At 52.6% G+C, this 26,034-nt stretch overlaps 1 protein-coding gene across 1 annotated transcript; it reads left to right on the forward strand.

Moving 5' to 3' along the window:
* Positions 1 to 799: 799 nt before the first annotated feature.
* SAPCD2 (suppressor APC domain containing 2) lies at positions 800 to 24,039 on the forward strand. The gene is made up of 6 exons (XM_090022225.1): positions 800 to 1,383; positions 10,548 to 10,681; positions 16,631 to 16,777; positions 17,781 to 17,882; positions 19,755 to 19,880; positions 20,304 to 24,039. The coding sequence occupies exons 1-6, from the start codon at positions 840 to 842 to the stop codon at positions 20,430 to 20,432; spliced, it is 1,182 nt and encodes a 393-aa protein (XP_089878351.1). The 5' UTR covers positions 800 to 839; the 3' UTR covers positions 20,433 to 24,039.
* The last annotated feature ends 1,995 nt before the right edge of the window (positions 24,040 to 26,034 follow it).

Below are 26,034 nucleotides of genomic sequence, written 5' to 3' on the forward strand. Positions count from 1 at the left end.
TTTGCTTTGAGAGGCAGCTTTAGTATTTCCTATGATCTTGAATTCCCCAGACACACTTGACTCTCTCAAGCTGTGGGGTGGTTTGAAGAGCAACATTTACAGAGGGGAAGATGGATCCGTGGTCTTCAAGGACAGGCTGAAACTCCTCAGTAAAACCCTTCCTGGCTGGAGGAAGAAGGGAAGTGGCAGCATCTGCCCTACCCTTACAGGGCAACGAGGCTGAAGTCGGTTCCTTATTCCCAGTTCCTTTTTCAAAGCTCATCTATACACAATAAAAGCTCGTGCATCATGAATTCATTACACATTCTCAACGGGAGAGCATGTCATTAGCCATGCATGTTTACTAATTCATGAAGATCTGCAAAAGCTGCGCCCCAGCTAGGAGACCCCCACGCTGTGTGGCAGGGGGGGACCTGGCCTGGCAGCCGGGGCTTCCTCTGGACACCGCTGGCGGCAGATGGGGCGGCGGTGGGTGCTGCTGGACGTGGCGGTCGGGCCACTCCCGTGCAAAGGCAACGCAGGGGAGGAGCAGCCCCCGGCCGGGCTGCTCGCAAGGCCGCCGGTGACCGACCCCCAGCGTCTCCCGCTGGGTCTGAAAGGCTTGGACAGAAAATGGAGCGGGCCCGAGCCGACATCGCGCCCGCCCCCTCGGGAGGAGCCGGCCGTGGGGCGCGCCGGGCCCGAGCCGCGCTGAAAAATCAAACCGGGCTGCTCCCTCGCCGGCCAATCAGGCGAGGGGGAAGCGCGACGCCAGCCAATGAGAGGCGAGGATGCAAATATGTGACGCGCGGCGGGGACCCCCTCGAGGCGGCGGAGGCGCGGGGCGGCCGTGTGCGCCGATGGCTCCGGAGCGGGGCGCCCGCTCTCTGCCCGCGGGGCCGGGGCCGGGGCCGGGGCCGGGGCCGGGGCCGGGGCCGGCGGGCGGCGCGGAGCGGCTGCCCCGGGCCTTCCTGCAGAGCCTGCGGACGCTCTTCGACATCCTGGACGACCGGCGCCGCGGCTGCGTGCACCTCCGCGAGATCGAGTGCCGCTGGCAGGGCGCCGAGGCCCGCGAGCTGCCGCCGGGGGTGCTGGAGGCGCTGCGGCAGGCGGCCCCGGCCAGCGGCTACCTCACCTTCGACTGCTTCGTGCAGGGGCTACGCGCCGCGCTGCTCAGCCCCGACGGCCGCGGCGCCGCGCACGGCCAGGGCCGCCCCCCGGGCCGGGGCCGGGCGCCGGGCGACAGGGGCAGGGGCTGGGGCGGGGCGGCGGGGGGCGCGTCCCGCAGCCTGGAGAAGATCCCCGGCCCGCCCGCACCGGCACCCGCCGCCCGGCCCGACGGGGAGCGCCGGGGGCGCAGCGCGGGGCCCCGCGAGCCGGAGCAGAGCCAGGGCAGGGCCGCAGGTGAGTGCCCCGCGGGTCTCGCCTCTGCTTCGCCGCCTGGCTCCGGGGCGGACCCCTCGCTCTGCCGTTTGGGACCGAGCTGGTTCCCCAGCCGGGCAGGGCTGGGGCCAGGCTTCCCCGGCAGGGCTCGTGCAGCCAGCCTGCGGCGCCCGGGTGGGTCCGACAAAGTGCCAAGCTGCCAAGCGGCAGTCTTGAATTTAGGCTGGATTCCCCGTGCCCCTCTGGAGTCGGCCGTCCCATCCGGGGCAGGTTAGTGGGTGAAGTTGCTTTACTTCCTCCAGCAGCCCCCGGTGCCTTTTGGGAAGACTTCAGTTTGGAGGGTTTCCTGCCCAGCTCCGATCTGACTGTGGGATCAGCCCCCTCTGGTTTTGTTTCCAGATGCTGTCTGTGGCGAGGAAACTTCTGTGGGATTTAGGCAGGTGCTGCAGCAGTGATTTCTTGGTCTCAAATCATTAGGAGGCAGTTGCCACTGGACTGCTGTAGCTAGAGGGTGTTATGAAGCCAGGACGTGTCTGGCTGCACACTGCCAGTTTGGTTTTCAGGCAGTGTGGGCTTGTTTCTCTCTCTGGCTTGGACAATGCGTGCTCTCTGTCTGTGCCTGGTGCAAATAAAGCTCACAGAAGTCCCTGGACACTTGTCTTAAACAGTATAGACTTCACACAGATTTTCAGCTCCCAGTTAATCACTGGCACCATGTTCCTCCTTGTGTTGACATGTCTGTTCCAGTGATGACAAGAAGTGTTGGGGACTTAACATGAACATGCCCACAGTTGTCCTGTTGCCTAGGCTGGTGTTGCATGACATCACCCTCGGGGTTTGGAGTGCTGATCGTTCTGTTCTCTGCATCTGTGGGAGGCTGGAAACTGCTTTGACCGAATGAATTGCAGAAATAAATTTGCTAGCAAATGTCGTGATAATGCCAACCTTTACATCAGTGAGATATGTACCTTCCCATAATAACCTGCTGGCCATTGCAGCAATTGCTTAAATGGAGAAGTAACACTAGGTAGGTATTCCACATATGTTTAGTTGTCTTTTAATGTGGTTAACAGCTGGGTGATGCGTAGAGCAATCGCTGCTCCATTGCCTGCGTATTATAGTTTGAGAAGTGCTCTGTTCTGACTTGCAGGTCAATCACTTTCGTTACCCTTATTTTTAGGAACATAGAAATTGTTATACGAGATCCAATCATTTACCCCAATAACATGTCTCTGAAAGAGGCTACCACCAGCCAGAAAGTATAAAAGATCCTCTCTGGGTGATAGAAGAAAACAAGCTGGAAGGAAAACCTCTTAACTGCCTACCAAAGAGAAGAACCAAGCTCCAAATTGTGCAGTTCTTTTATTAGAGAGCTGTCAAAACAGGCTGGGAGCCTAAGATGAGAGTGTTTTCCTCATGAAACTTCTCTCTGGAATTCAGTGCAGGACTATGTGGAAGAGGGGAAATTCAGAACCTCATGCAGAGAGAAAATGTGGCAAGAAGAGGGATTAAATCCGCTGGTCATTTGTGCACTGAAATTGGAGTAGGGGCTTTGGGGTTTAGTTCCCCCCTGGCCATGGAAGTAGTGTTGCAGAGCACCTGTTGCAAAGTGCCTCGACGTCTGCTGAGGAAGTGCTATGTAAGAGCTCAATATACATCATGTTGAGAGATTCCTTGCAACTTGCTTAGTTCCTTTATCTTCTTGATGATGCAGGTGTTTGGCCCTGTTTGCTTCCACTTTTTTTTCTGTGTAGTGGACACACAATCTCACCTCCTAATTGCGGTGCTCTGCGCTCCACTTTGCTTCCATTTTGGATCCCGTATGATCTGGGTTTTCACATGTATTGAGAGGATCTATGATGAGAGCCAGTTGCTTCATCACGGAAATGACCCTGAACATAACATCTAAAAACTCCATATAGTTAGTAGCTGTCATCAGCAGCTGGGAAGCTTTTTTTAAGAGGGACGAAGCATCAACTTTTGCAGAATTTAAGCTTTCATATTCTTTGCACAGCCCTTGTTTTGATTGCAAAGGATGTTGTGCTTATGCTCTGAGGAGGTTGAGATGACTGGAGTGTGTATTCTTAGGGCCTCTAACCACGTCCCCAGTTTCTCCAAGGAAAAGCAGAATTAAATTGGCAAGACTCCGGTTAGTTCCACCTCTGTGGGACAGCACGAACCTGACAAGAACCATGTTGATTTCACACTGATTTGGCTTTGAGCTGAACTTGGCTCTCCCCAGTTCGTGTTGATAGGAACAAAAAATACCGAGTCGGGAGGCAGAGAATGATGGAGATCTCCCCTCTCCTTGCAATAGTCAAGGAGGGGTTAGAATAACAAGGATGCCTTCCCCACCCACCTGCACGTGCACCCCTTCGCCAGGTAGGGTAGCAGAAAGACTGAGCTGGCAAAGTACTTTTGGAAGAATCGCTTCTGAATCTCACTAGTGAGTTTAGAACTGGCTTTTACTGTGTGTTTAGTCCTCTGGCTGGTAGTACGGGTGTCTGGAAAACTCCCTGAGTGCCCATTCATTTTGTGCTTGCCAGGTTGGAGGCGATATCTGGGACTGGAGCAGAGGTGTGATGGACTCCAAATACAAACAGAAGCCTGGCTGATCCATGCTATGCCAAGTGCATACAGGGGGCCCTTTTTCAGGAAAGCATCCTGTTGCAATCCTAGCCCTTTCACTGTGGAGCCAGTGACAGTTTATACAAGGGAGGTTTTAAGCCTCTAATCAGTTTGCTGGACAATTCCCCACTGCCTGTCACAAAACAGCCAGGCAGGAATTCAGCTGACAAAACTGGATTTGCTGCATGGTAGAAAGGGCTGGGGGCGGGAATTCTTCAGAATTGGGTGCCGCAGTTCAACAGCTAGGAGTGGGAGTCCGTGCCCAGTGCCGGCGATCTTGCCTCAAAGAACACCTTCTACTGAGTCCTCTCGACTTCTAGTGAGATTACGGCCTTTGCTCTGAAGGTGATTCTGAGCCCGCGCTGATACAAAGCAGCTGGTATAAAAGTCTGGCCAAGAATGGGAAGCTGCCTTTTGAATACTCGAATAGAGACTACCTGTGTACCTGGAGAGTGATTGCTTAGCAAGGGGCTGAGTGTTTTGACTTGTGGAAAAGGGCTGGGTTTGCTGGTGCCATGTTTTGAAGATAAGGGAGCTCATGGAGATGAATTTTAAAGACAAGATATAGGAATAGGAGTCAAGAGATGCAGGTTATAGTCCTGTCTCTTCTACTGGGCCAATCATTTAGCTTGTAGGTGCTTTCTTTTCCTCATATCTAAAATAAAGGCAGTGATACTTTCCCATACTAGAAACCATTCATGCTACAGATTAGTGCTAAGTATTGCCACAAGGTCTTGTCATTGCCATGCCCAGCACTTGTGGGTTCTAATCAAATAGAAAATCCCAGACCTTATGGGTCCTTAAATAGTCAGCCTAATGTATCCGGTGAGCTGGTCTGGTAATAACTTGAGCTGTGCCAAGGGATTAATAGTTCCCTCAACATCATCTGCATTAAACAGAGTTTAAATGAAAGGATTTACCTGGGTGATGTGGCCTGTCATGTACCAGCCCCTGGACCTTCCTACTTGTGTATGGTATGAAGTCCCTTTCATTTGTCTGAAGGAAAAGCTCCAAGTAGGGGCATGTAGCACAAGTATCTGTGCCCTTGGGTCAGCAGTCATCAGTGATTCTCCAGCACCCCATTTACAGGTGGAGAGCTTGAGCCACAGAAAGTCTAAGAGATGTGACCAAAGTCGTGGGGAATCTGTGGCAGAGTAGGGACCTGAACCCATATTGGCTGAGTTCATACTGGTGCCCCAACTACTGGCCCAGCCTTTACTTTCCCCAGCTCATTACTTGTAAGGTGTTCTTTTTGCTGTGCTAAACCTTCTCTTTGATGTCTTCTTGAGTGCCCAGGAGAAGGGGAGCCAGTTAAATGGGAGGGTGTCCTGTGTTAAGTCTTATTGCATAGCCAATTGCTAGGGTCTCTCCCCAAGCAGTTCACTTCCTAATTGCCTGGCAGCTTAGGTATGAAACTGCCATGAGCCATCTGGCCCCAGCAGTGTTGGGCCATCGATCTGTGGCCTGGTCTCCACTCCATATGGTTAAGGCAGTGGCAGATGCTCTGTAGCGAGCAGCAGTACCTCACCGGGGAAGGGGCTTGATGCCTGAATAGGGTCTCTTCCATCTGCACCTGCTGCTGATTGGGTTCTGTACCCCCAGGGCAATCTGGCCTCAGTGCAGCATCTGGTTGTCAGCCGGCTGATTGCTTTATCTTCTGGCTTTCATCTGGATTAGTTGGGGGCACGGGGGTCAGTTGTTTTTTGTTGGAGGCTGTCCAGTGCGTAAGAGGCTCAGGTGGGATTAAGATGCAGGCTTTTCCAGGTTCTTTGCTCTCCATAGTCCCTGGAGCTACCGTAAACCCTAATTACAGGTAGCAAGAGCACCTGCCTCTTACTAGCCCACTTCTCCTTTGCAGCCCACAGGGCTCCCCTATGTGACTTTATCTGTGACTTTACAGTAGTGCTCTCAGCAAAGCTGTGTCCCCCTGGCTTTGTAGGTATACCCTACCAATATTTCTTTGTAGTAAGGCTCTCCTTGTGTAGACACAGCCATTGCAAGCCAAAGGCAGCTGGTATAACAGGCTGATAGAGCTTTCCAAAGACTGTGTTTTCTCTCTTGGAGATGCTGCGGGCTTCTCTACATCACAGAGCCCTCCAGTGGAAGCACCGTGTGTTTCATAGCTTTCATAGACATTAGGACTGGAAAGGACCTTGGAAAATCATCGAGTCCAGCCCCCTGCCGCAGGGGCAGGAGGTCAGCTGGGATCATAGAATCCCAGCAAGATAAGCAACGAAATGTGTCTTAAAGGCATTCAGAGCAGGTGCTTGAACCGCCTCTGGCGGCAGTCTGTTCCAAACCTTGGGGGCTCGGACAGTGAAGAAGTCCTTTCTTATGTCCAGCCTGAATCAGTCACAGTGGAGTTTGGCCACTCGATCTTGTCATTCCTTGGGGCGCTCTGGTGAACAGATGTTCCCCCAGATCCTGATAAGCACCCCTGATAAACTTATAGGTAGCCACCAGATCACCCCTGAGCCTGCGCTTTTCCAGGCTGAATAGCTCCATTGCTCTCAGCCTCTCATCATAAGGTCTGTTTTCCTGACCTCTGATCATGCATGTGGCTCTCCTCTGCATCCTCTCAAGCTTCTCCACAGCCTTTTTGAATTGTGGAGCCCAAAACTGGATGCAGTACTCCAGCTGCGGCCTCACCAAGGCCGAGTACAAGAGGAGAATGATGTCCCGGGATTTGCTTGAGAGGCATCTACGGATGCAAGCCAGCGTTTTGCTCACTTTACTAGCCACAGCATTACACTGCAGGCTCGTATTCATCTTGTGGTCAACCATGACCCCCAAGTCCCTTTCGTCTGTAGTGCTAATCAGCGTAGCACTGCTGAACCTATAAGCATGCTGCAGGTTTTTCCTCCCAAGGTGGAGAACCCTGCATTTTCGGTGTTGAACGCCATCAGGTTCTTGTCCGCCCATTTGCTGAGCCTGTCTGCCTGGATTACCCTCCTGTCCTCAGGTGTGGATGCTTTGCCCCAAAGTTTGGTGTCGTCGGTGAACTTGGCCAGTCCACTTCTGACTCCAGTGTCCACATCATTAATGAAGATGTTGAAGAAAATAGGTCCAAGGACAGACCCTTGGGGAACCCCACTGGTCACAGAGCACCATGACGATTGACTTCCGTCAACCACCCTCTGGGTCCGACTACTGAGCCAATTTCCCAGCCAGCGGATCGTGATGGACCCAAGGCCACAATTGGCCAGTTTTGCCAAGAGATGATCATGGGATACCAGATCAAAGGCTTTTTTGAAGTCAAGATATATGACATCAATCTCTTCTCCCTTGTCCAGGTGATAGGTCACCTGGTTGTAGAAGGAAATGAGATTGGTCAAGCAAGACCTACCCGCAACAAACCCATGCTGGGTATCCCTCAGGATATTGTTGGTAAGAAGGAGCAGTGGCTGGCTACACCACATCCTTAAACAATGAAACCAAGGGACTAAATTACCCCTTTGTCAGCATGGCTGCTTCTGTGCCAGGAGACCCTGCCAACACAGCCGTATTGGCAGGGGGAGCAGTCTTCGTCACGCTTCAAGCTGACACAGCTCTGCTGGCAGAACTGTACAGCACAGATCAAGCATCACAGTGGTACAATAGCTAATGATTCAGCAGCCATTCCCTCTCCTTCTGGTAACCTGGGTTCACGCAGCAGGCTCCAGATTAAATCAGCTGAGGTATCTTGGCTCAGTCCCCACCTTACTTTTTTATTGCTCAGGCAGCCCAACATTCCTGTTGTGCATGATCATCGCTCTCTGCTCAGCACATGATAGCTGCAGCAGATTGTGTCCTGAGTCAGGATCACAATGGCAAATCAGCTGGCGGCACTGTCCATAGATCCTGTTTGCTGTGTCCTTCTCTGTCTGGCACTGTCAGCTTTTTACATCCATTGGCACAAGTTTAACCAAAGTGTACGGGCTCGTTGGAGACTAGTTAATGCCCCAGAGGCACCTAGAGAGCTAGTTGAACTCCAGCACTGAACAGGATGTGAGACTGGGTTTTGGCCCTTGGGGGCATAGTTGGAAGTCAAGGGTGGAGCTTCTTCTCCAGCTGCCCCAAACTGCTTCCTTAGCTTGTTACTGGCATGACCAGCTTCCCCCTGCTACTGTTTCCTGGTCCTGCAGCCAGTGTCCATGAAGACAGGAAAGCCCTGCCCTGGATTCGGGATCTGCTCTGTTCACATGGGCAAGACAAGCAGCAGAAGTGGATGGGGAATACAGAGCTTTGGGAAGTGTCCATAGGAGGAGGTGATGGCGAAGTGGGGAAGGAGCAATGCAGAGCTCTCGCTGGCAAAAGAGGAGCTGGGTTGATTGATCATGATCACTGCCTTTAGGCACTAGTTCTACTGCAGGGCAGGGGGGGAAATAGGCAGACTCTAAAATCCCCTGGCTTAAACTTTATGGCCCTTTCCACCTCAGAAGGAAGCCCATTGGGATGGTTGCCTCCAGGCTCTCGGAGTAGGAGCCAGTCTCTGCAGTCTGCTCCCTGGTCCTATCAGTGACACACAGGCTGCCCAGGCTCTTGCAAAGCAACCTTAGGGTAGCTTGGATTGCTCTGGATGGGCTGGGGATGGCACTGCAGCCCTCTGGAGCCAGGGCTGGGAGGAGGCATCTGCCTCTTGGACAATAACCCCATCACAGCAGTGAGCACTGCAGCTGGCAGAGGAGGGAATGGAGGTGGTGAAGGGAGAAGGTGACACAAGGCAACTGCTGGCCTGGGGGCCACAGACAGAGCCTGGCATGCAGAGTCTACTCGGATAATAGTCTAGTTGGGTCTCGTTAAACAGCGCCTGGAAACAGCCTGCCCTATACTGGAGACCAGCACCCAAGTCCAGTATTGCCAACCCCACAATGTCAAAAATCATGAGACTTGGGATGTAAATCATGAGATGCTATTTTTGAAGTGTTCATGCACATGATTCCTGGGGCAAAAGCAGCGGGGTGCAGAGCCCCAGCCTGTAGCAGGCAGCCTGCTTTTGCCCCGTTCACCCCAGTCCCTGCCACACTCCCTCCATCACTGTGGGGGCCTCCATCTTCCACTCCACGGATTTACCAGCTTGGCACTCTACATGCGCCAGAAGAAAAAAATCCTGAAATTTGATCTCTCCAACAGGAGACCACGAGTCAGAGTTAATTTGACTTGGAAATCAGGAGTCTCGTGATTTTTTTTTCATTAAGGCTGGCTTTACTGAAAGTCTGTTACAAACTGTGAAGCTTTGCCAGTCTCGCATGTATAGCCAACCAGACAATCCTTGATGGGACGATCTCAGTGCACCAGCTCTACCCAGTCCCACTACCCGTCCTTTCAAATTTCTCTTCCAAGTCTGTCCCAAGGCCATTTGCCATGAACCCACCCTGCATCCCTACCTACTCGACTTAGTGCAAGGTTGGGGGCTGCTGAGGGCAGTGTGAAGGCAGCCCCTGGTCTCTGGAGGGTTTTGTCCTTTGTGGCCAGCCTGAAGCAGCATCTAAACAGAATGCAGGGCTCTTCCTTCCTGAAATCACCTACTGCAGAAAAACAAGACCCTTCACCATGCCCGGAGGAGCTGTGTCAAAGCAGGACACACAGAGCAAAGCATCTCAGCTCTGACCAGACCTCCAACTTGTACTGCAGGTCACTTGTGTGGTAGCAGATAATGGCTACTCAGCAAAGGGACCAGGGCTGTCTAACCTGGCTGCCCAGCAATGGGTGTGAGCAGAGGTGTTGTGTGCCTGCATGGTGCCAGGAGGACTGGCTTCAAGCTGCTAGCAGTTTAGAGGTGGTGAAGGGGTCTGTGTCAGGTGGGGATGGAGCTCTGATCGCCCTGGCTGCACCCAGCCCCTGCAGCTGACCAGATACTTTTAGGGTGCCACCTGCAGTGGGGCTGTTGGCTGACTGGTGTTGGCTAGGGAGAGTAGGCAGCCCAAGGTTCAGTTTCTGGCTGGTGGGAGTTGCTGGCATCTGATCTCCCCATGGCTGCTTCTGTAATTGGTGCCAGGGCCAAGTATGCCCTGGTGCCTGGAAGGACATGACTTGGCATTTGCACATGTGCTGAAGAGCAGGTTACTGGTGGTGACATAAGGCCTCTGCTCCTTTTCCCTGCAGCAAGCTGGTGGGCATGCTCTTCCTCTTCGTCCCACTACCACACTTTGCTCTTGGGACCAGCCACTTCAGTTGGTCAACCCAGAAGTGCTGCTGACTTGCTTCCCTCTTCCCTCTCCCCTGCACACTCTTTAGCAAATGCAGAGTGTGCATTCTGCTTCCTCTGACATATAGGGAGAGGCTTTTGTCACTAATCAAATTGCTGATGGGTCTGGGCTTTCAGCTCATAATTCCATGAGATCTTGCAAGTCCCTGAATGAAGAGGCTGATGTGTGACCCAGCCCAACATTTATGAGCACGAGCTTGCCAGAGACCTCAGCCCAGTGAGCAGTTGTGAGAAACCTAGTCTGCACACTGTCTTGGAGTGAAAGCAGTATTTGTCTTACTCAGCCCCTCTCACTAGTTACTAGAGGGTCCCCACAGATATGGTGAAGTCTTGGTACCTGGCTGATACAGTGTTGATTCCTGTGTTGCAGGTGCCGATGCAAAGCCTATAGGACAGTCCCACAGCGAGAGCAACAATGTGGGGGTGGCAGATGCTCGACGACACCAGAGAGGACGTGGCGAACACCGGAGACACACCATCACCAATGGTGTGGATTACAGCATGGTAGGGGCACTGTCCTGTCCTGGATACCCATCCACCTACCCCGGCTTGTGGGCAGGCCTAGAATTTTGAAAAGAGGGGGAAGATGGTGAGGTGCATCATCCCATATAACACAACCCATTTTTGTCCTGTTAAAAATAAACTAGAAGCTTTTATAAACTGATAGGGGCCTAGGGCTATATTATTCAGTTTAAGATTGAAGTAAAAACAAATATATTTTAATTGGAATGAGTTAAAAACAATCTGTAGGGTTATGAAATAGGGGCTTAATTCCCAGGAGTGGCTAACAGGCAGCAGAGTTGCAGGGCAAAGAATAGCTTGATTGGTGGAGCATCAAGACCACTGAAAAAACAGGTTGTTGGTTTTAAACTTTAGGTGAAGCAGTGATTGAAAGGGGGTGTAAATGCATCAGTGCACCCCTCCTCCCCTCCCCCCCAATCCATTCCTGCCCAGGCTCATCCCTGCCACCCTAAGGGAAACCTGTTCTCTCTTCCCAGATGTCCCCTGTTGTGTAGGTGATGGTTCTTTGCCATCTCTTTTGTGGTCCACCCCTGAAACTTCATAGCTGAACTACTTTTTGGGTAGCTTGATCTCTAGGCTATCTCACCTAATGGTCAGATCTTGCTCCTGCTTTGTAATGAGAAATCTTTTAATATGTGCTGATGTGCAGCGGAGCTGCTTGCAAGGTTTCTCCTCTCCTGCAGCACTCTAAACTTGGTCAGGTTTAAGTTTGCCCTTCTGGGCTTGTGGTGGCCTATGGTACCACCAGCGTCTAATGCTCTGGAGTGGTAAGGGGGCAGAATTTGTGCTGCTGCCCCCAGTATGCTCTCAATGATGGAGGGTCCAGATACAACATCACTGAAGTCAGCTGTGCTCTGTGCAAGTCCAGAGTTCTGCCAGGGCTCAGGCTATTGCTGGATCAGGGCTTTAAACATGAGAGGGGCACATCCTCTGTTCTGTCTCTTTGCATTGCAATATCTGTAGGTGAGTGGTGGAGAATCTCCCCTATACAGCATCCCCTCTGCCACCTTCTGTATCAGTTACCAGGCATAACAGGCAGGGAACAGAACATGGCAAAGCAAGGCTCCATTATGTCTGATCACCAACTGGCACAAATTCTTTAAGCTCTTCTCCCAGCAGCATCAAACAAACTTGCTGCTCTGTTTTAATTTGCTTGGCGCTGGTGAGCACAGGACTGGGGAGTCTGCTTCTATTTACTGGGGTGGGATATCTGCCTCTAGACAGCTGTCACATACAGGAGTCTTGCCACGTAGCAGGACACTATGGCCACTATCGGCTTGCTTCCCTTGCCCAGGGTGAATGCACCTAGCAAGCCTGCAAATCCTCCCTTTGGGTAGGCTGCACTGTTATCTGCAGTGCAGTCTCCTGCCTCTCTGGGATCCTGCATACAACTGAGTCTCCCAGCGCTGATCTGAGTGGAGCTGATGGAGCGCGTGGGGTGCCTTTGTGTAGCATTAAGTAGGTTGGTGCATCAGCTTCTGGCTGCATGACACTGCTTGCTGGCCAGGCTGTATATGGTGGGGGGGTAGGGTTTTGTGCAGGTCTGAATGCGGCACTCATGTGCTTGTGCTGCAGCAGTGCTGAGTGAATGTCACTAGAGGAGGCTTGTGCCCTAGGGAGGCTGTGGGATGAGGGCTCTGCCTCAGTTCAGCTTGACTGGACACTTGGTGTCACCGCATTTGAGCTGGGGGTTCTTTGCTGAGGGACCCATGGGCCAGGGGCAGCTCCAGTGTCCGCACAGCTCTCCAATACTGGAACCAGCCCTGTGGGTCCCTGTCACTGGTGCATGAGGCAGAGGAGGGAGGCAGGGTGGGTTGGGGTTAAGGTACTGGACTGGGGAGACCAGGGTTCAGTTCGTGGCTCTGAGCAAATCATTTGCCTTTGCTTCTCTGTGCCTTGGTTTCCCCCTTGGCAAACTGGCAGTGGCAGTGGTGACAATGCCTTGAGAGACCCATCTTGTGGTACTCCTGAGCCCCTCTCACTGTAGGAACCGAGTGCCCTGCCATCCAAACACACTTATCCTCGCATGACCACTGGGAGGTGGGGATCTCTGCACAGAGTTGCCAAACGATTTGCCTGAGATTGCACTTGCTGCTGATCGGGGAAGTGGAGCAGGAATTGATCCTGGCTCTTCCCTGACTGGCTGCTGCTGTAACCACTAGCTTCACCTTCCTTGGGCAGGGGTGGTGGAGTGACTGTTCTCGCTGATCAGCCTAAAACCAGATCAGCCCCTCCAGGGAATGCTTCTGTATTTGGGCAGAAAGTGCTGGATGCTGAAGTGTGCCCTGAGCCTGCCCACCCCAGTGGTATCCATGAGCTGGGGAGAGGAGGGGGTTAGGATCTGCCCCTCTCCCACAGGCAATGCAGAGGCTCTGGCAGGGTGGGAGCCAGGACAGTGAGCGTCTGGCTATCACGTTTTTTACTTAGCCCATTGATCGGCCTGTTCCCCTATGGTTTCTCTGCAGCTGGGATGAAGATTTTTACAAGATGGTAAATTTATTCATGAGCAACCTGGTGGCAACCTCCCCAAGTCCTGCCCTTCCCATTCAAGTGGAAAGGGGCCACTCGTCTTCCTCCCATCCTGGAAAACGCCTCCTCCAACAGCTGTGACCCACTGCTGGCATGCCCCTTCCTCCCACTGCGCGGAGACAGCATTGTCCCACCAGCAGGCAGGATGCTGTCTTGTCCTCTGGTCACCAGGGTAGCTAGCTGGGCCAGGCCCAGAGGGACCATGGCGGAGCATTCTGCCAAGAGCTGCGGCCGGAGCTGGGTGGGCATCCTTGCAACATGCAGCACCCTCCTTGTGCCTCTGAGCAGCAGCCAGTGCAGTGCCAAGGCCCTGCAGTTTTTTCTGTGGGTATGTCCCAAGCTGTCCTTCTGTCCGTCTGGCATTGCAGACGGAGTTGTGGAAAGTGGAAGGAGAGAGACTGGGTCAGCTTGGCTGCTCTGCAGCTCTGGAGGGCTGTGTATAGGGCTAGAATGGGTGGCAGTGGGGTGTTCTGGGGAGGTATCCCTGGCAGGCTGCATGAAGCAGTGGCTTGGCTGGTCACCCTCCAGTTTGCCCTTCTTTTAAGGAGTCAGGTGTGGTGTGTGAATCTGTTGCCTTTGGTACTGTGAGCTGAGCCCTGCGTAGTCTCTAAGTTGTTTGTGTGTGGTGTCAGAGAGGTGTCCTGAGGGCTCCACACCGAAGCCTCACTGACAAGCTCGAGAGCTGGCTCTGTCTCCACGTGCAGGTGTCCCTGGGCCACTTGCTGTCATGATGAGTTCACATGAGGGTTGAAGAACAGGCCAAGGGCTTGGGCTCCCAGAGTTGGCACTAGCGGTCCAGGTCCTGGGATGAGGGACAGGACCCTTGGGCTGACTGTGGGACTAGGCTACAACCCCTTGGGAATGAAGCACATGATGTTCAGAAACCCTCCTGCCTGTCCCTCTCCAAGGAAGGATGTCAGGGGAGAATCTCATGTAGTTTCCTCTACCATTATGTATGTTTTTGTCCTTCTGGAGTGCTTGGAGCGTAAGGGGATGGTGGAAATGCCTGGGTTTTATCTGGAGAGCCATCTCCTCTCCTATTGCAGGCCTCAGTCCTTCTGGTGTCTCTAGGAATTGGCTTGGGAGGGAGTTATCACACTCCCCCAGATTTGATGTCTTGTCCCTGCCAGGAGAACAAAAGCCAGAGTGGAGCAACACCAAGCTGCTGGTGCTTAAATAACAGCACTGAGCCATACAATACCTTGGCATTGTATCTTGTCAGGGAGATCTACAACCTTTTGGTTTCTAGGGTGCTTGTTCTTTGTATCCCATTTTCATCCTCACACTTTGGGTCTCTTCTTCCTTGTTGCAGATGCATGCACCTGAGCCCCATCTGTCCGGGTGGCTGATATCTCCCCGGGTGATGTCTCCTCCCTGGGTGACTCTAGGGATTACTCTTTTCCTTTTCATCATGATTAAAGCTGGTGACCTACTCGCAGCCTCTGGGCAGCACAGAGCTGCTTTATACCCACCCCTGAGCTACACCCAAAGTTTGTCTTGCTAAATATTTGCTCCAGCCATTTTGCTGCCAAGATTTTTCATTGTACCTGGGGACAAAGATCATTGGCGCAGGGCTGGGTCCTATCTCAATGATGCTGTGGACCACGGTGGGCCTCCTGTTTCTGCATTCTCCAGAGGTTAGGACTCTTCTCTGTCCATGGCAGGTCCAAGTCAACAATGTCCATGGCACCATCAACCTTAAGTGACTGACTTCATCCCAAAGGTCCAAAGTCACAAGGCAACCACCTGAAGTCTGGCTCTTGTATGTGCATATGTGCAATGTCCAGCCTGTGCAATGTTTTCTGCTCTGTTTTGAGACTATTTGACTGCAACTCAGAGTTAAGGTGATGATGGTTCTGAGCTTCTGATATGAGAGGGGCCAATGTAACCCTGTTTTTTAAGTTTTTAGCATGTGTGTTTCGCTCAAGTGTTCCTGGAAGATCATACACCTTCAGCATGTTGGTGTGAGCCTGTAACATTCATGTTAAGTGGGAGTGTGCTGCCTACAGTTAGGCAGCAAGAGTTAGAAAATGCTGAGTTAAATTAGTAGGGGCTGGGATTGCCAACAGAGCCCATTGAATTTCATCAGGATCTGGGCACCTAATTCCCCTAAGCATCTCTGTAAAATTGTAGCCTCCAGCAATAGACTGTCTGAAATCAGAGCACAGCCCCTTGGAGGTTAAATAGCAGGTTTCAGCAAAGTAATAAGGGGAATTCTTGCCTCTATTCCTAAGGCAGAAGTGGGGGGTTGATATCCTGCTGTGGCTCCTTGACCTGTAGAGCTGGGATCTCAATGCAGGGTAGAGGAAGAGAGCTGTCATGATTCTCCCATGCTTGTGTGACATGCGTCTGAATCAACCAGGGGGAGAAACCTGTTCCTTATATGGCAAGGATCTGCTGTGGGAAAGCCCTCACTGAAAGAGCATGCTCTCTGGTGGGCCAGCTTCTGCCAGGTCTGTAGCAATCACAGGGCCTCCTGTTGCGTTAGGCTGGACTGGTAGGTCACTGAAACGTAAGTGTAGTGAAAAGGCCACACTAGGCGCATCTACATGTGATGTTTACTGCTGAGTTGTCTAATTAGCTCCACAAGATGCATCTCGGCATCTACACATACAGGGCTATTAAGCTGGAGTAAACCAAAAACTCTGCCGCAGATTAGTACCTGTAAATACAAGTATTATCCTACAGCAGAGTCTTTTACTCTGTAGCAGCACACATGTAAATGCTGATGGAGCTGGCTGGGGTACAAGTGTGCTTTAGTGCAGGAGCTGCCTGTCAGCTAGCCCCACACTGAAGCGCCCTCTTGCCCCAGCCAGCCCCTCCACAGTGCATTGAGCTGGCAGGCTGGCCCCCCGGGCCTTCTGCCAGCCAGGGCTTCTCCAACTAGGCTCGATGTGCTGCAGTCCCAGATGGACACGTAAACACAGTGCCCAGGAGCAGTACATTCTGGCACAATATGCACCAGAGTTTATTGCTGCACATGAATATGCATGTGTAGACACACCCATTGAGTTTGAGCACATAAATGAGTCTAGATAAGTCGCATCCAGATATTTCCTCAAGAAGAGGATGGAGCCACCTTTCAAGACAGACGAGGCATCTATGTAGTGCACAACTGAATTCCTGTTTATGCCATGGCTAGAACCAGCTCCTGGACAAAGCTTCACTCTGTTTGACATGGCTTTGAGCTGGACCCATGAGCTGGAGTGACTCAAGCTTTCTGCTAGGTCATGGATGGCTTCAGAGCAGAGAGTGGTGGGCCTGTCTCTCTGAACACCTGGCATCAGTCTGCTCCAGGGATAGCAGCTATGAGCAAGCTATTCCTAGGGTAGACGTGTATAGGATCTATGGCCTTTGGGTCTAATGATGGGGCATGAAAGGTACATGGGTTTTGTCTTGCAGCTGAAGCAAATGAAGGAGCTGGAACAGGAAAAGGATGTCTTGCTTCAGGGGCTGGAGGTGGTGGAGCGTGTCCGGGAGTGGTACCACCAACAGATCCAGATGGTGCAGGAGCACCAGAAATACCTGGGCAAAAACAAAGCCAGCAATGTGAGTATAGGGCTTGCTCTGGGGGTTGGCTTGTCAAGGCACATCCCTGCCTGGCAGAAGCTGGATCTGGTTAGGCCTCAAGTTTGGAAGGTCCAGTGGAGCTGAGGTGGGGTTTTCAAAAACACTCAGCTCTGATTGCACCCAGGTGCCCCAGCTTCAGGAGCAGCTGAGTCAAGTGTGCTAAAAAGCATGCCCCACAAGTCAGGAGCTGGGCACGTGTGGGACATACATCTGAAGAGGGGCTCGGAGCAGCTGGGATCATTTGCTTGTGAAGGAGCCATGGGAGACAGCGGGGCAGATCATCTTCCCCTCTTATTTCATGAAAGCTGAGCAGCTCCTGCCAGTAAATGACAGGAAGCCCCGCTTTGCCTGGTTTTGATCTACCCTGTGGGAGCCAATTACAAGATCACTCAGCCCCTGTGCAAGCATTGGCCCCTAACATTGCTGAGGCTTAGTGCTGCTTCCACCAAGGTGAAACTTCATAGCCCGAGCCAGCTCAATGGTAAGAGCGAGTGTGTAATAAAGAGCAGGATATCCCTAGTGTCCATGGACAGCCCAATTAGCTCTGCCATCCCAGATCATGGCAGGGCTGCCCTATGGGAACCAAGAAGGGTCCATGTCTCCTCTTTCTTAAGCATGTACACATGCACCTCCTGCAGCCTTGCTCAGCTGGCTGGGCTTTGTGCTCTCACAGATCTTGTGTCTTGGTGACTTCGTAACTCTGGGTAAGAGCCAGAGGAGGCTCCTTTATACCCACACCACTCTGCTTGCTAGAGGAAAGCACATTTCCATCCAGGGCCTGAGGTCAGCACTGGCTGAAATAGACTCACTCTGCCCTCCGTGCTTTGCATGTCAGTCTGGCCTTTGGGGACAAGTCCAGTGCAATCAGTTCTGTGATAAGGGGCATGTGCAGATATTACAACAGCTAAAGGGTCCTTCTGTCCACATGCTGCAGCAACTGGAACCTTTGGGGACTGGCTCCTTGTTCTGTTTCTGTCCTCAGGACTTCCTCCCAGAAGGAAGCCAAAGCCACCTGGGCCGCCTCCTACCTAAGCTGCAGGAAGTGATTCACTGCTTTTCTGAGCTCCTTACCACCTCGGGGAAGGTGAGCATTGTGTGTCTATAAGGCCAGGCCCTTTGTTCCAGGCCTGGCAGCCTGCATTGATCTCTACTGCAGTGCCAAAAGCTCCATGGATAGAGTGATCAGACCAGCAGTAGGAGCTTATGGAGAACCACAGGGGTACCCAGGGCTTCGGATAGGAGATCTGAGGTGGCACATGGAGAGCATTGGATCAAATGAGCCAGGACATGAGCAGCATTTGCAAATCAGTCCATGAAGCGCCAGTGTGTCCCAGAGCGATGCGTCTTGGCAGCATCTGTCAAGGGATTAGGCACAAAGTCCATAATTAAAACATCCTGTACTGCAGGACTCCAGCCCCTTTCTGGGACCAGCCACTGTCAAAGCCAGGGTGCTGAGCTAGACATGCCTCTGACATGACAGTCTGGCAGTTCCCTGTGATGCCAGTTAATGAGCTGTGATTCCTGTTTGCTCCAGTCCGGAGCAGGAGTTCAGAGCCTCATTCCCCTGCATGCCCAGGAGAGATCAGCTCTGAGGGGAAGGGCTGCTGGCACCCTTGGAAGATGGGAGTCCTTACCTTGGGAGAGAAGGGTGGGGGTGTAACTCAGCTGCACCCATCCTGTCAGAGCCAAGCTGCTCCCTTCTCTTCCCTCTCCTGCAGCCCTGACCGCACTCCCCTTGCTGCTTTCAGCCAAGCAGAATCCTTGCTCCAGGGAAGGTGGAAGATGGGGAAGGCTGAAGCACTCTAAATCTCTGAAAGTACAGGTAGATTGCATGGGCCTAGCAGTGATCTTACAGTGCTCTCTGCTGGCTGAGGTGTGTACTGAAATGTCAGTGCCTCTGCTGGGGAAGGACTTTGCAATGAACTACCTGCAGGAGGCAGGTATAAAGAGGGAGGCAGGACTGAATAGCGGCCCCGAGCAGAAAGGAGAAGAAAGGCAGGGGTGGAAGGGAGATCTCCTGAGGCAGAACCCAGCCCCAGTGGTTGCCAGTAATCATATCATGCAGCCCTGCTTAAAGCTGATCCAACCCCATCCTAAAAGGCTCTCCTTCCCCCCAGGATCCTGCTACTCCTATTTCAGGGCTGCTCCAGAACCTTGCTGCTGATGGTGACAAGTCTTCTACCAATGTCTGGCTTAAGCTGCCACATGGCTAGGTCACACCTTTGTGCTACCACAGTTCTGTAGCTTCTACCAGCTCTTCCTCCTCCCTGCTTCCCCTAGCTCTATTTACAGACAGCCCTTTCCTTGCCTTGGCGGGGAGGGGGGTGAAGCTGGGGGCTGGAATGGGGCCTGCCTTGGCTGCGCTGCTGGGCCAGAGGGAACGGAGCCCCCAGGACTCCCGTGCCCACCCTGCTCCAAGTCATCCCCGGGAAGAGCCCAGACACATACCCAGCCCCAGCCTGCAATGGCAGCCTGCCTTGCCCTGTGCAAATCTGGGGGCACATGCCCCCATGCCTCCTGGGGTATAGCAGCAGGAGCTGTTCCCCCTGGACAAGCTGCTCACGGCTCAGTCCCACGCCCCACTGGCTGTGCAGTGACTTCCCTTCCCACCACTACTGCAGCCGCTGGAAACCCTCAGCCAAACTGCCTTGTGGCCCTACTTCTATCCTACATTTGTGGGGGCTAAGTCCCATTAGGCCCCCCTACTGCCACCTGTGCCTTGTATAGAGGCACTCCCCTGTCTCTACTGGCAGTAGCTGATACATACTGGGATCCTGTTCACCTCTTCCATAGTGGCAGTGCACTGATGAATCAGTCATCCTCTGAGCAGTGGCTATATCCAGTCCTTTTGTGCTTTGTTCCAAAGCCTGCTCCCAGTTTCAAGTGAAAAGTCTTGTATCCTTTCTTGTTACTGGGGACAGACTGAAAGATTAACTCCTCCCCATTCCCTTTTCAGCCTCTGAATTCCCCATCATCAGTGGTAAACAGACTGGCTGCTCCTATCCCCACAGCATCTCTTGCCTTGGCAGGGAACCAGCAAGCCATCAACATGCTGAAGGAGCAAAATCGGCTTCTCACAAAGGTTAGTGTTGGTGGGATAAGAAGTTCCTCCCCCAGTGGAGAAACATCAGGAGCTGGGGCAAAGCAAGGGCAGGGCAGCCAGAGACCTGGGGTTGTGGGGAAGGGACCCTCTCAGGGAGGCTGCGAATGGGAACCAAACTAAGAAGGGTGGAGGTGGGAGGGGAATCTTATGCAGCAGAGATGCTTGGAGCCCCCACAACAGCCGGGGCTGTTCACACTGTGCTAGGACAGTGTGGGGGCTCCTCAGGGCAGCAGCTGTGGCATCTCTCTCCAGCACAAAATTTGCTTTCTGGCTAACTGGAACACCCTCAGGTTCAGGAGAACTGAACATCTGGGGTGTTTTGGGCTGGGCAAGACTCCAGGAGGAGCTTGCTGTCCCCAGCTGGCTCCTTGCCCTCATAAGGTCTCATCTCTTCTGGCACAGGAGGTGACAGACAAGAGTGAGCGGATCACCCAGCTGGAGCAGGAGAAATCCTCCCTGATCAAACAGCTCTTCGAGGCACGGGCCCGCAGTAACCATGAAACAAGCCAGCTGGACTCCACCTTCATCTAGCCTCCAGCTCCCCCCTGAGCCCTCTGCCAGAAAGCAGCCCCCAGCCCCAGCACTTGAGTTTCTGTGGGTCCCAGGCTTCCTGCAGGTCTCTCTAGGGCTATGGCTCTTGTCTAAGACTCCTCACTCCTCAGCACCTCAGTTCTGGCAGGGATTGCGATGCTGACAAAATGCTTGGACAGACTGTCTGTGTCTGACAGAGAGAAACCCTGACACAGGCCTCTCCAGAGGCCAGTAGCACCTACTCTCCTACTCGCACTGGACAGCATGATGCTGCTGCTATTCTTCCCGCTCCTGAAACTCCAGAGATCTGCCAGTCTTCCAGCTTTGCTCCCCGGGTGCCTGGGGCATTGTCAGGCTCAGTGTGCTCCTCCCTCTGCAGTTGGGCAGCACACTGGGAAGCTGGGATGGCCTTGCTCCTTTGCCTGACCTGGGTCAGGACCAATTGCTGCGGGAAGAAGACTGTTTTCATTCAACACTCCATTGAGCACTGAGGGCACCAAGATCCTTGCCTGCCTACCAGTCTCTCGCCTGGTTGTCCCACAGGCCTGGGCTGGATCACCCATGATGGTATACTCTAGTTCTGCCCACAGCCAGTGCCCTGCTTGCTTGTGGCATCAAAATGAGACCTCACAACCGTGGGTGGCACAGCTCTTCATGGTACGATCATCCCTCATGGGTTTACACAATGTTTACACTTCAGCTGGCCTAGTGAGTGAAGGAGGCAATTCCTACCTCTGAGATCTTGTTCAAGCTGCCTGCAGACATTATGGACAGGGGTGGAGTTTTTCCTTGTGACCAAAAGGGTCAAAGTTAATTTTTGAAATGAAAGGCTAGGATCTGTAGCATGACATAGCAATTAGTGAGCTCCTGAAGCCTCAGACTAGAGCACCCATAAGACTAAGAAACCTGAAAGCACATAGGCTCTTCCCTTTCCTAACCCTGCCCCAGCTGGGGAAAACATAGCTGTTTTGCACCTCTGAACATGGCAGCCTCCTCTGACCTACATCCCTCTTCTATGTTTACATGGCAGGTAGGGTTTGGGGAAGCAGGTGCTATGAAAGGGGGACAGGCACTACGCATGGCATCTGATTTCATGTTTATGGTCTTCTCATTCACTGAATCACCTAACGGGGCCTGGACACATTCTGTTGTTTTCTCAGTACAGTGAAGGATGCTGTATTGTAGCCCGACTTTCCCTGTAGCCCATCTCCTGTTTCCCCTCTCTGGGAGCTTTTATCTTCCCAGCTGCTACCCTTTCCAAAGTCCAGCTTCTCTCCAAGTGTTTACCTTGAACATTAGCATATGACCTCTGCCTTCTGTACAAGTTGTTTGACCCCAGTACTCTTTCCTGCCATGGCAGGGGGTCAGACTAGATGATCTACTCACGTCCCTAGAAACTATGAAACTATAAGTGCTGCTACAACAGCTGGGGTGAGGAGTGGGGCAGGAAAGAGAAAAATAGTTCAGAAGGTGCTGTGTTCCTGTGGCTGTCAGCATGCACTGGGTCCAGTCTTTACTCACCAGCGCTCAGGTGGAAACAGGTCTCTGCTGCTTACCTGTTGCTCAGTCTCCACAATGCCTCCATGGAACTGATCAAGTCTTTGGTAAAAAGGCTGCAAGATATAGGCCTCTTACAGCTACTCTCTTTGTCTTCAATGAATCCAGTTGGTCTCCATTAATAAAGCTGCTAACTCCATTCCCACTCCATCACCTCCCCATGCCTTCCCCCCTTTACCCTCCTCCCACATCTCAGTTTATGTAGGATGGACCTTTTTTTTTTCCAGGCATTGCAGCTGAGATAGCAGCATAACATATTTTTCTATAGCCTGCCTGACAACCCAGCCCCCAAAAAAACAGCCGTCTCTTGGGAAAAGCATGGAGCATCCAGCATCCAGCACAGCGGAGCCTGAATGCCCACAAGTGGTTCTGGGTATTGCTGCAATAGTAATAAGGGCCTCTCTGCAAACAGAAAATCATGATGGACTCTGGTTGCTGGGCACAAGCTGCTCCTGGCAATAAGCACTGATTCAGCCAGAGGGTCCTGACAATAGCAGCAGGAGACTCGGGCTTTGAGAGCCAGACCTACCCATTTCTGGTACGGGGGTGAGACTGAAGCCTGGTTTTGTTATTCTGGCCATTCACCAGGCTCTGCTGTGTGAGCAAGCTGAACTCGGAGACCTTGACCTCCTGGTCTACAGAGATGCTGTAGGAAGACCTCAACGAAGGGAAGGATTTTAGGTTTCAAGGTAATGTTCTGGTTTTGCGCTTAATCACATAGAATCTGGTGCATGTCTACAACACAGCAGGTTTCCCTGGACCTTCCCGCTCCCCTGTAGCCATCCCATTGAGATCTCCAAGCCCTGCTGTCCAGAGCCTCTGGGGGTCCCCTTCCCTTCTGTCCTGAACTCCCTGCTCTGTTCTCAGAGCTGCCCTACCTCCCACTGCTATGGGCAGTAGGAAGTCCCCACCTTGAATGTTTACAGCCTGGACTCTAGCTGCCAGTCCTGTATGTAGCAACAGCTGCTCTCCTCGGGGAGGTTTTATTGTGTGTATGAATGACACTGATAACTCACAATTTCTTTATATTTCAAATAAACACCAGAAAGAATCTCAAGGGATCTGCATTTATTCTCTGCAAGCCCAGGTGCTGAGACCCGTTTGCGCGGAGTCTGTGGCTCTGGTTTTGCTTTGCTGCTGGACAGCAACCCTGTCCACCGAGTCTTAGTTCCTGCCAGAGGAGGGAGCCCTGCCATGGCGCATGGGCTGCACAGGCTGGCTTCTGAGAGCGCAGTGAGGCTCTCCTGGCTGCCTTTCTTCATTGTGTGCAGGATCAGATCTGCTTGAGAGGGGATTGGGATAGAAATTGGTCCTTGCTCCTAGTGGATCGGGGATGGAAATCAAGGACTGGTGATGTACCTGGCCTCTGACCCTGTTTCTGGCTGGGGTGAGAGCTGACTTGGGACAGCTGAGCTAGCATGTAATCAGTGGGTCGTGAAGGGGGGTGTCTTTACATGGCTTGTACTAGGCTGCAGGAAAGGAGGTGGGGGATCCTGGCTGATGGGAGGGCACTAGTTCCCCTGATACCTTTGCACAAGATAGGTCAAGCTCCAGGCTTTATCTGTAAAAGCATCAGTGGGGCTGCATCCTGACAAGGTGGCTTTGCTGGGTTGCTTATCCTGGCCGAGTTTTTCCAAGCCAACTCAGGATGGTGCAGAACAGCCAGACCCCCCCCTCCACCAGACCTCCTGCTCTCAGCACAGGCTGGCAGCAGCTCTGAGCCGCTACCTGGGACTAGGGCTAAGCTAGCGTATCAGTTTAGTTATCTGCAGCTGTGAAGGAAGGCCTGGTTCTGTCACAGGGTAGAGGGAACTTTCCACCAAAGTTGCTGAGCTAGGATCACCAGACCCTGCCACTTCTCTGTGGAAAGGGAACAGGAATAGCAAATAGAGGAAGTAGTAAGGTGAAGTAGGAAGGAGTGGTCACCTCTGTCTGCTGGGAGCTGCTTTTCCTTACCTGCACAGCTGTGTGTAAGATGCTTTCCATCAGTCAAGTGTGCTTTATACCGACATGAGTCACCTCTGCACCTAGCCCAATAAACACTAGCTGCCCTGCTGTCATTACAGGCAACAGCTAATATAAATACATGCTTGTAACATAAATAACAAATAAATAATAAATAAATACATACATAAATACTTTCCTCTATGTGGTGAGAGGTGCTAGTCCTGACTCGGATCACTGCAGTTGGAGAAAGGGGCTCTGCTGTGTTCTCCTACCCATTTCCTTCTTCCAGCCCCCGTGTGCTCTGGCAGCAGGAACACCCCAGCTAATCTTATCACACCTGCCAGGCACTAGTGTGTATGTATTGGACACAGATATGGAGGCAGAGGTAGGTCCTGCTCTGCCCCTGCAGGAAGCCATGTTGCCAGGCACCCCGCCAAGCCTGTTGGGAAAACGTGCAGGGAAAGTTCCCTGTAATCTGTGTCCACTGAATCACTTGCACACTGACTCAGCCGGGAACCTGGGTGTTTCCTCACTGCTGGAGACAGCTGCTCCCCGTGGACTAGCCCAGCTGGGCAAGACTTGCAGCCAGGACTACAATGTGGGCAGTGCCACGTGAGCTGCTGCTGCCCTATCCCATGCAGTTCCTTCAGCCTGAGATGCAGTGAGGTAAGCAGTTGGCTGCCATATCTACTTCCTTCTTGGCCTTGACTGAAAAAAGCTGGTACCTTAAGGGATGTGGTTGACCAGGAACAAGGCTGAGACCACACAGACTTTACATCCAGGACATAGAAGAGAGTGCTGTGGCCACCACTGCTCTGCTGCCCTGAGTAGAGACAGGTGGCCTAGAAATGAGAGGTGTTTTTTCCCCACTAACAAACCACTCCCTCATCTTACTCTTCTAATTAAGCCCTCAGGTCTTAATTAAGAGTCAGACAAGCTGCTCATACACCTTGGAAGTGGCATTTTCACTCCTGAGCTCAGTAGACCCTCCTCTGCTCTCCAGTGGGCGAGCTGCTCTCTGAGGAGCAGGGTTAGGCCTTACTTTACAACAGGGAAAGGAGGCTTAGCAAGGGGACTTGCCCAAGCCCCCCCAATGACTCAGTAGCAGAAAAAATCCATTTCTCTCATCTCTCAGACCCGGGCTTTAATACTACAGCTGTCCTGAGGTCTAGCACCACAGCTGCGCAATAGGTCTGCCTTCCCAGCCTAGCAGAGGCATAGAGAGGAAGGGTGGCTCAGTGGTTAGGGCGCTCTGCTCTCCTGGGCTCAAGGGAGTTGCGTTCAGTCCTCTGCTCTGGCATAGGTGTCCTGTATGTCTTTGGGGCATGTCATTTAATCTCCCTGTTGCCCAGCTGTAAAAGGGGCCCTTCTGAGGGGTGTTACAAGATGAAATGCAATAACGAGTGCAAAATGCTCTGATGCGATGGCAACAGAATCAAGTCATAATGGCGCTATTGATGTTGCCCATAGTGCCCCTCTAGCTAGCAGTGTGGTCTGTCCTGGATGGGGTCCAAGCACAGCAGAAGGATGCTGGCACGTCATTGAAACCACATCCTCTTTTACCCGGCCTGGATTTGGGGCTGCCCATTAGATTCATGGGCCCTTGCTGTCCTGTGTGTAAACTGCTCCTAACAGCCACATTTCTATAGCTTCTGATTAAACCCATTAGCAATTGCTTTCAAGTGATTGAGACAGCAACTTCAAAGTCCTGGCCCTGTCCCAGGTTGGTGGCTGTCCCCAGTTCTTGGCTGTTTCATGACTGTCTTTGGGTCTGGAGTCTCTGAGGTTGCCCCAGTGACAAAGGTCATTGTCCCCTCTGAATGCCATCTCTGTGCTTGGAGCCCCGGTCAGTTCAGCCACTGCCCTTGTCCTCTCCTGGAAGAGGGGAAAGATCTGTCCAAGCCCGTGGGGCTTGGCTTGCCCTGCTTTGGACTCCGTCTAGGCAGGCATTACTCTGCAGGACTATTGCTGCTTCACTGCTCAGCTTGCGGAGCTGGAGCAAGCTGCTGCTTCTGACTTGACAAGACCTGGATAGGAACTGTGCAGGGATCTCTGGGCTCCACGCTCCTCATTGCTGACCTGCTGCACTCTTGGTTGT

This window comes from Crocodylus siamensis, chromosome 11 (genome assembly GCF_052110815.1).
Source record: "Crocodylus siamensis isolate JL-2025a chromosome 11, ASM5211081v1, whole genome shotgun sequence".
NCBI classification, from domain to species: Eukaryota; Metazoa; Chordata; order Crocodylia; family Crocodylidae; genus Crocodylus; species Crocodylus siamensis.

Excerpts from the sequence above, each read along its gene's own strand:
- SAPCD2 (XM_090022225.1), top strand. The coding sequence starts at position 840 with ATGGCTCCGGAGCGGGGCGCCCGCTCTCTGCCCGCGGGGCCGGGGCCG. Across the intron at positions 1,384-10,547 it reads GAGCCAGGGCAGGGCCGCAG|GTGCCGATGCAAAGCCTATA; the intron begins GTGAGTGCCCCG and ends CCTGTGTTGCAG. Across the intron at positions 10,682-16,630 it reads ATGGTGTGGATTACAGCATG|CTGAAGCAAATGAAGGAGCT; the intron begins GTAGGGGCACTG and ends TTTGTCTTGCAG.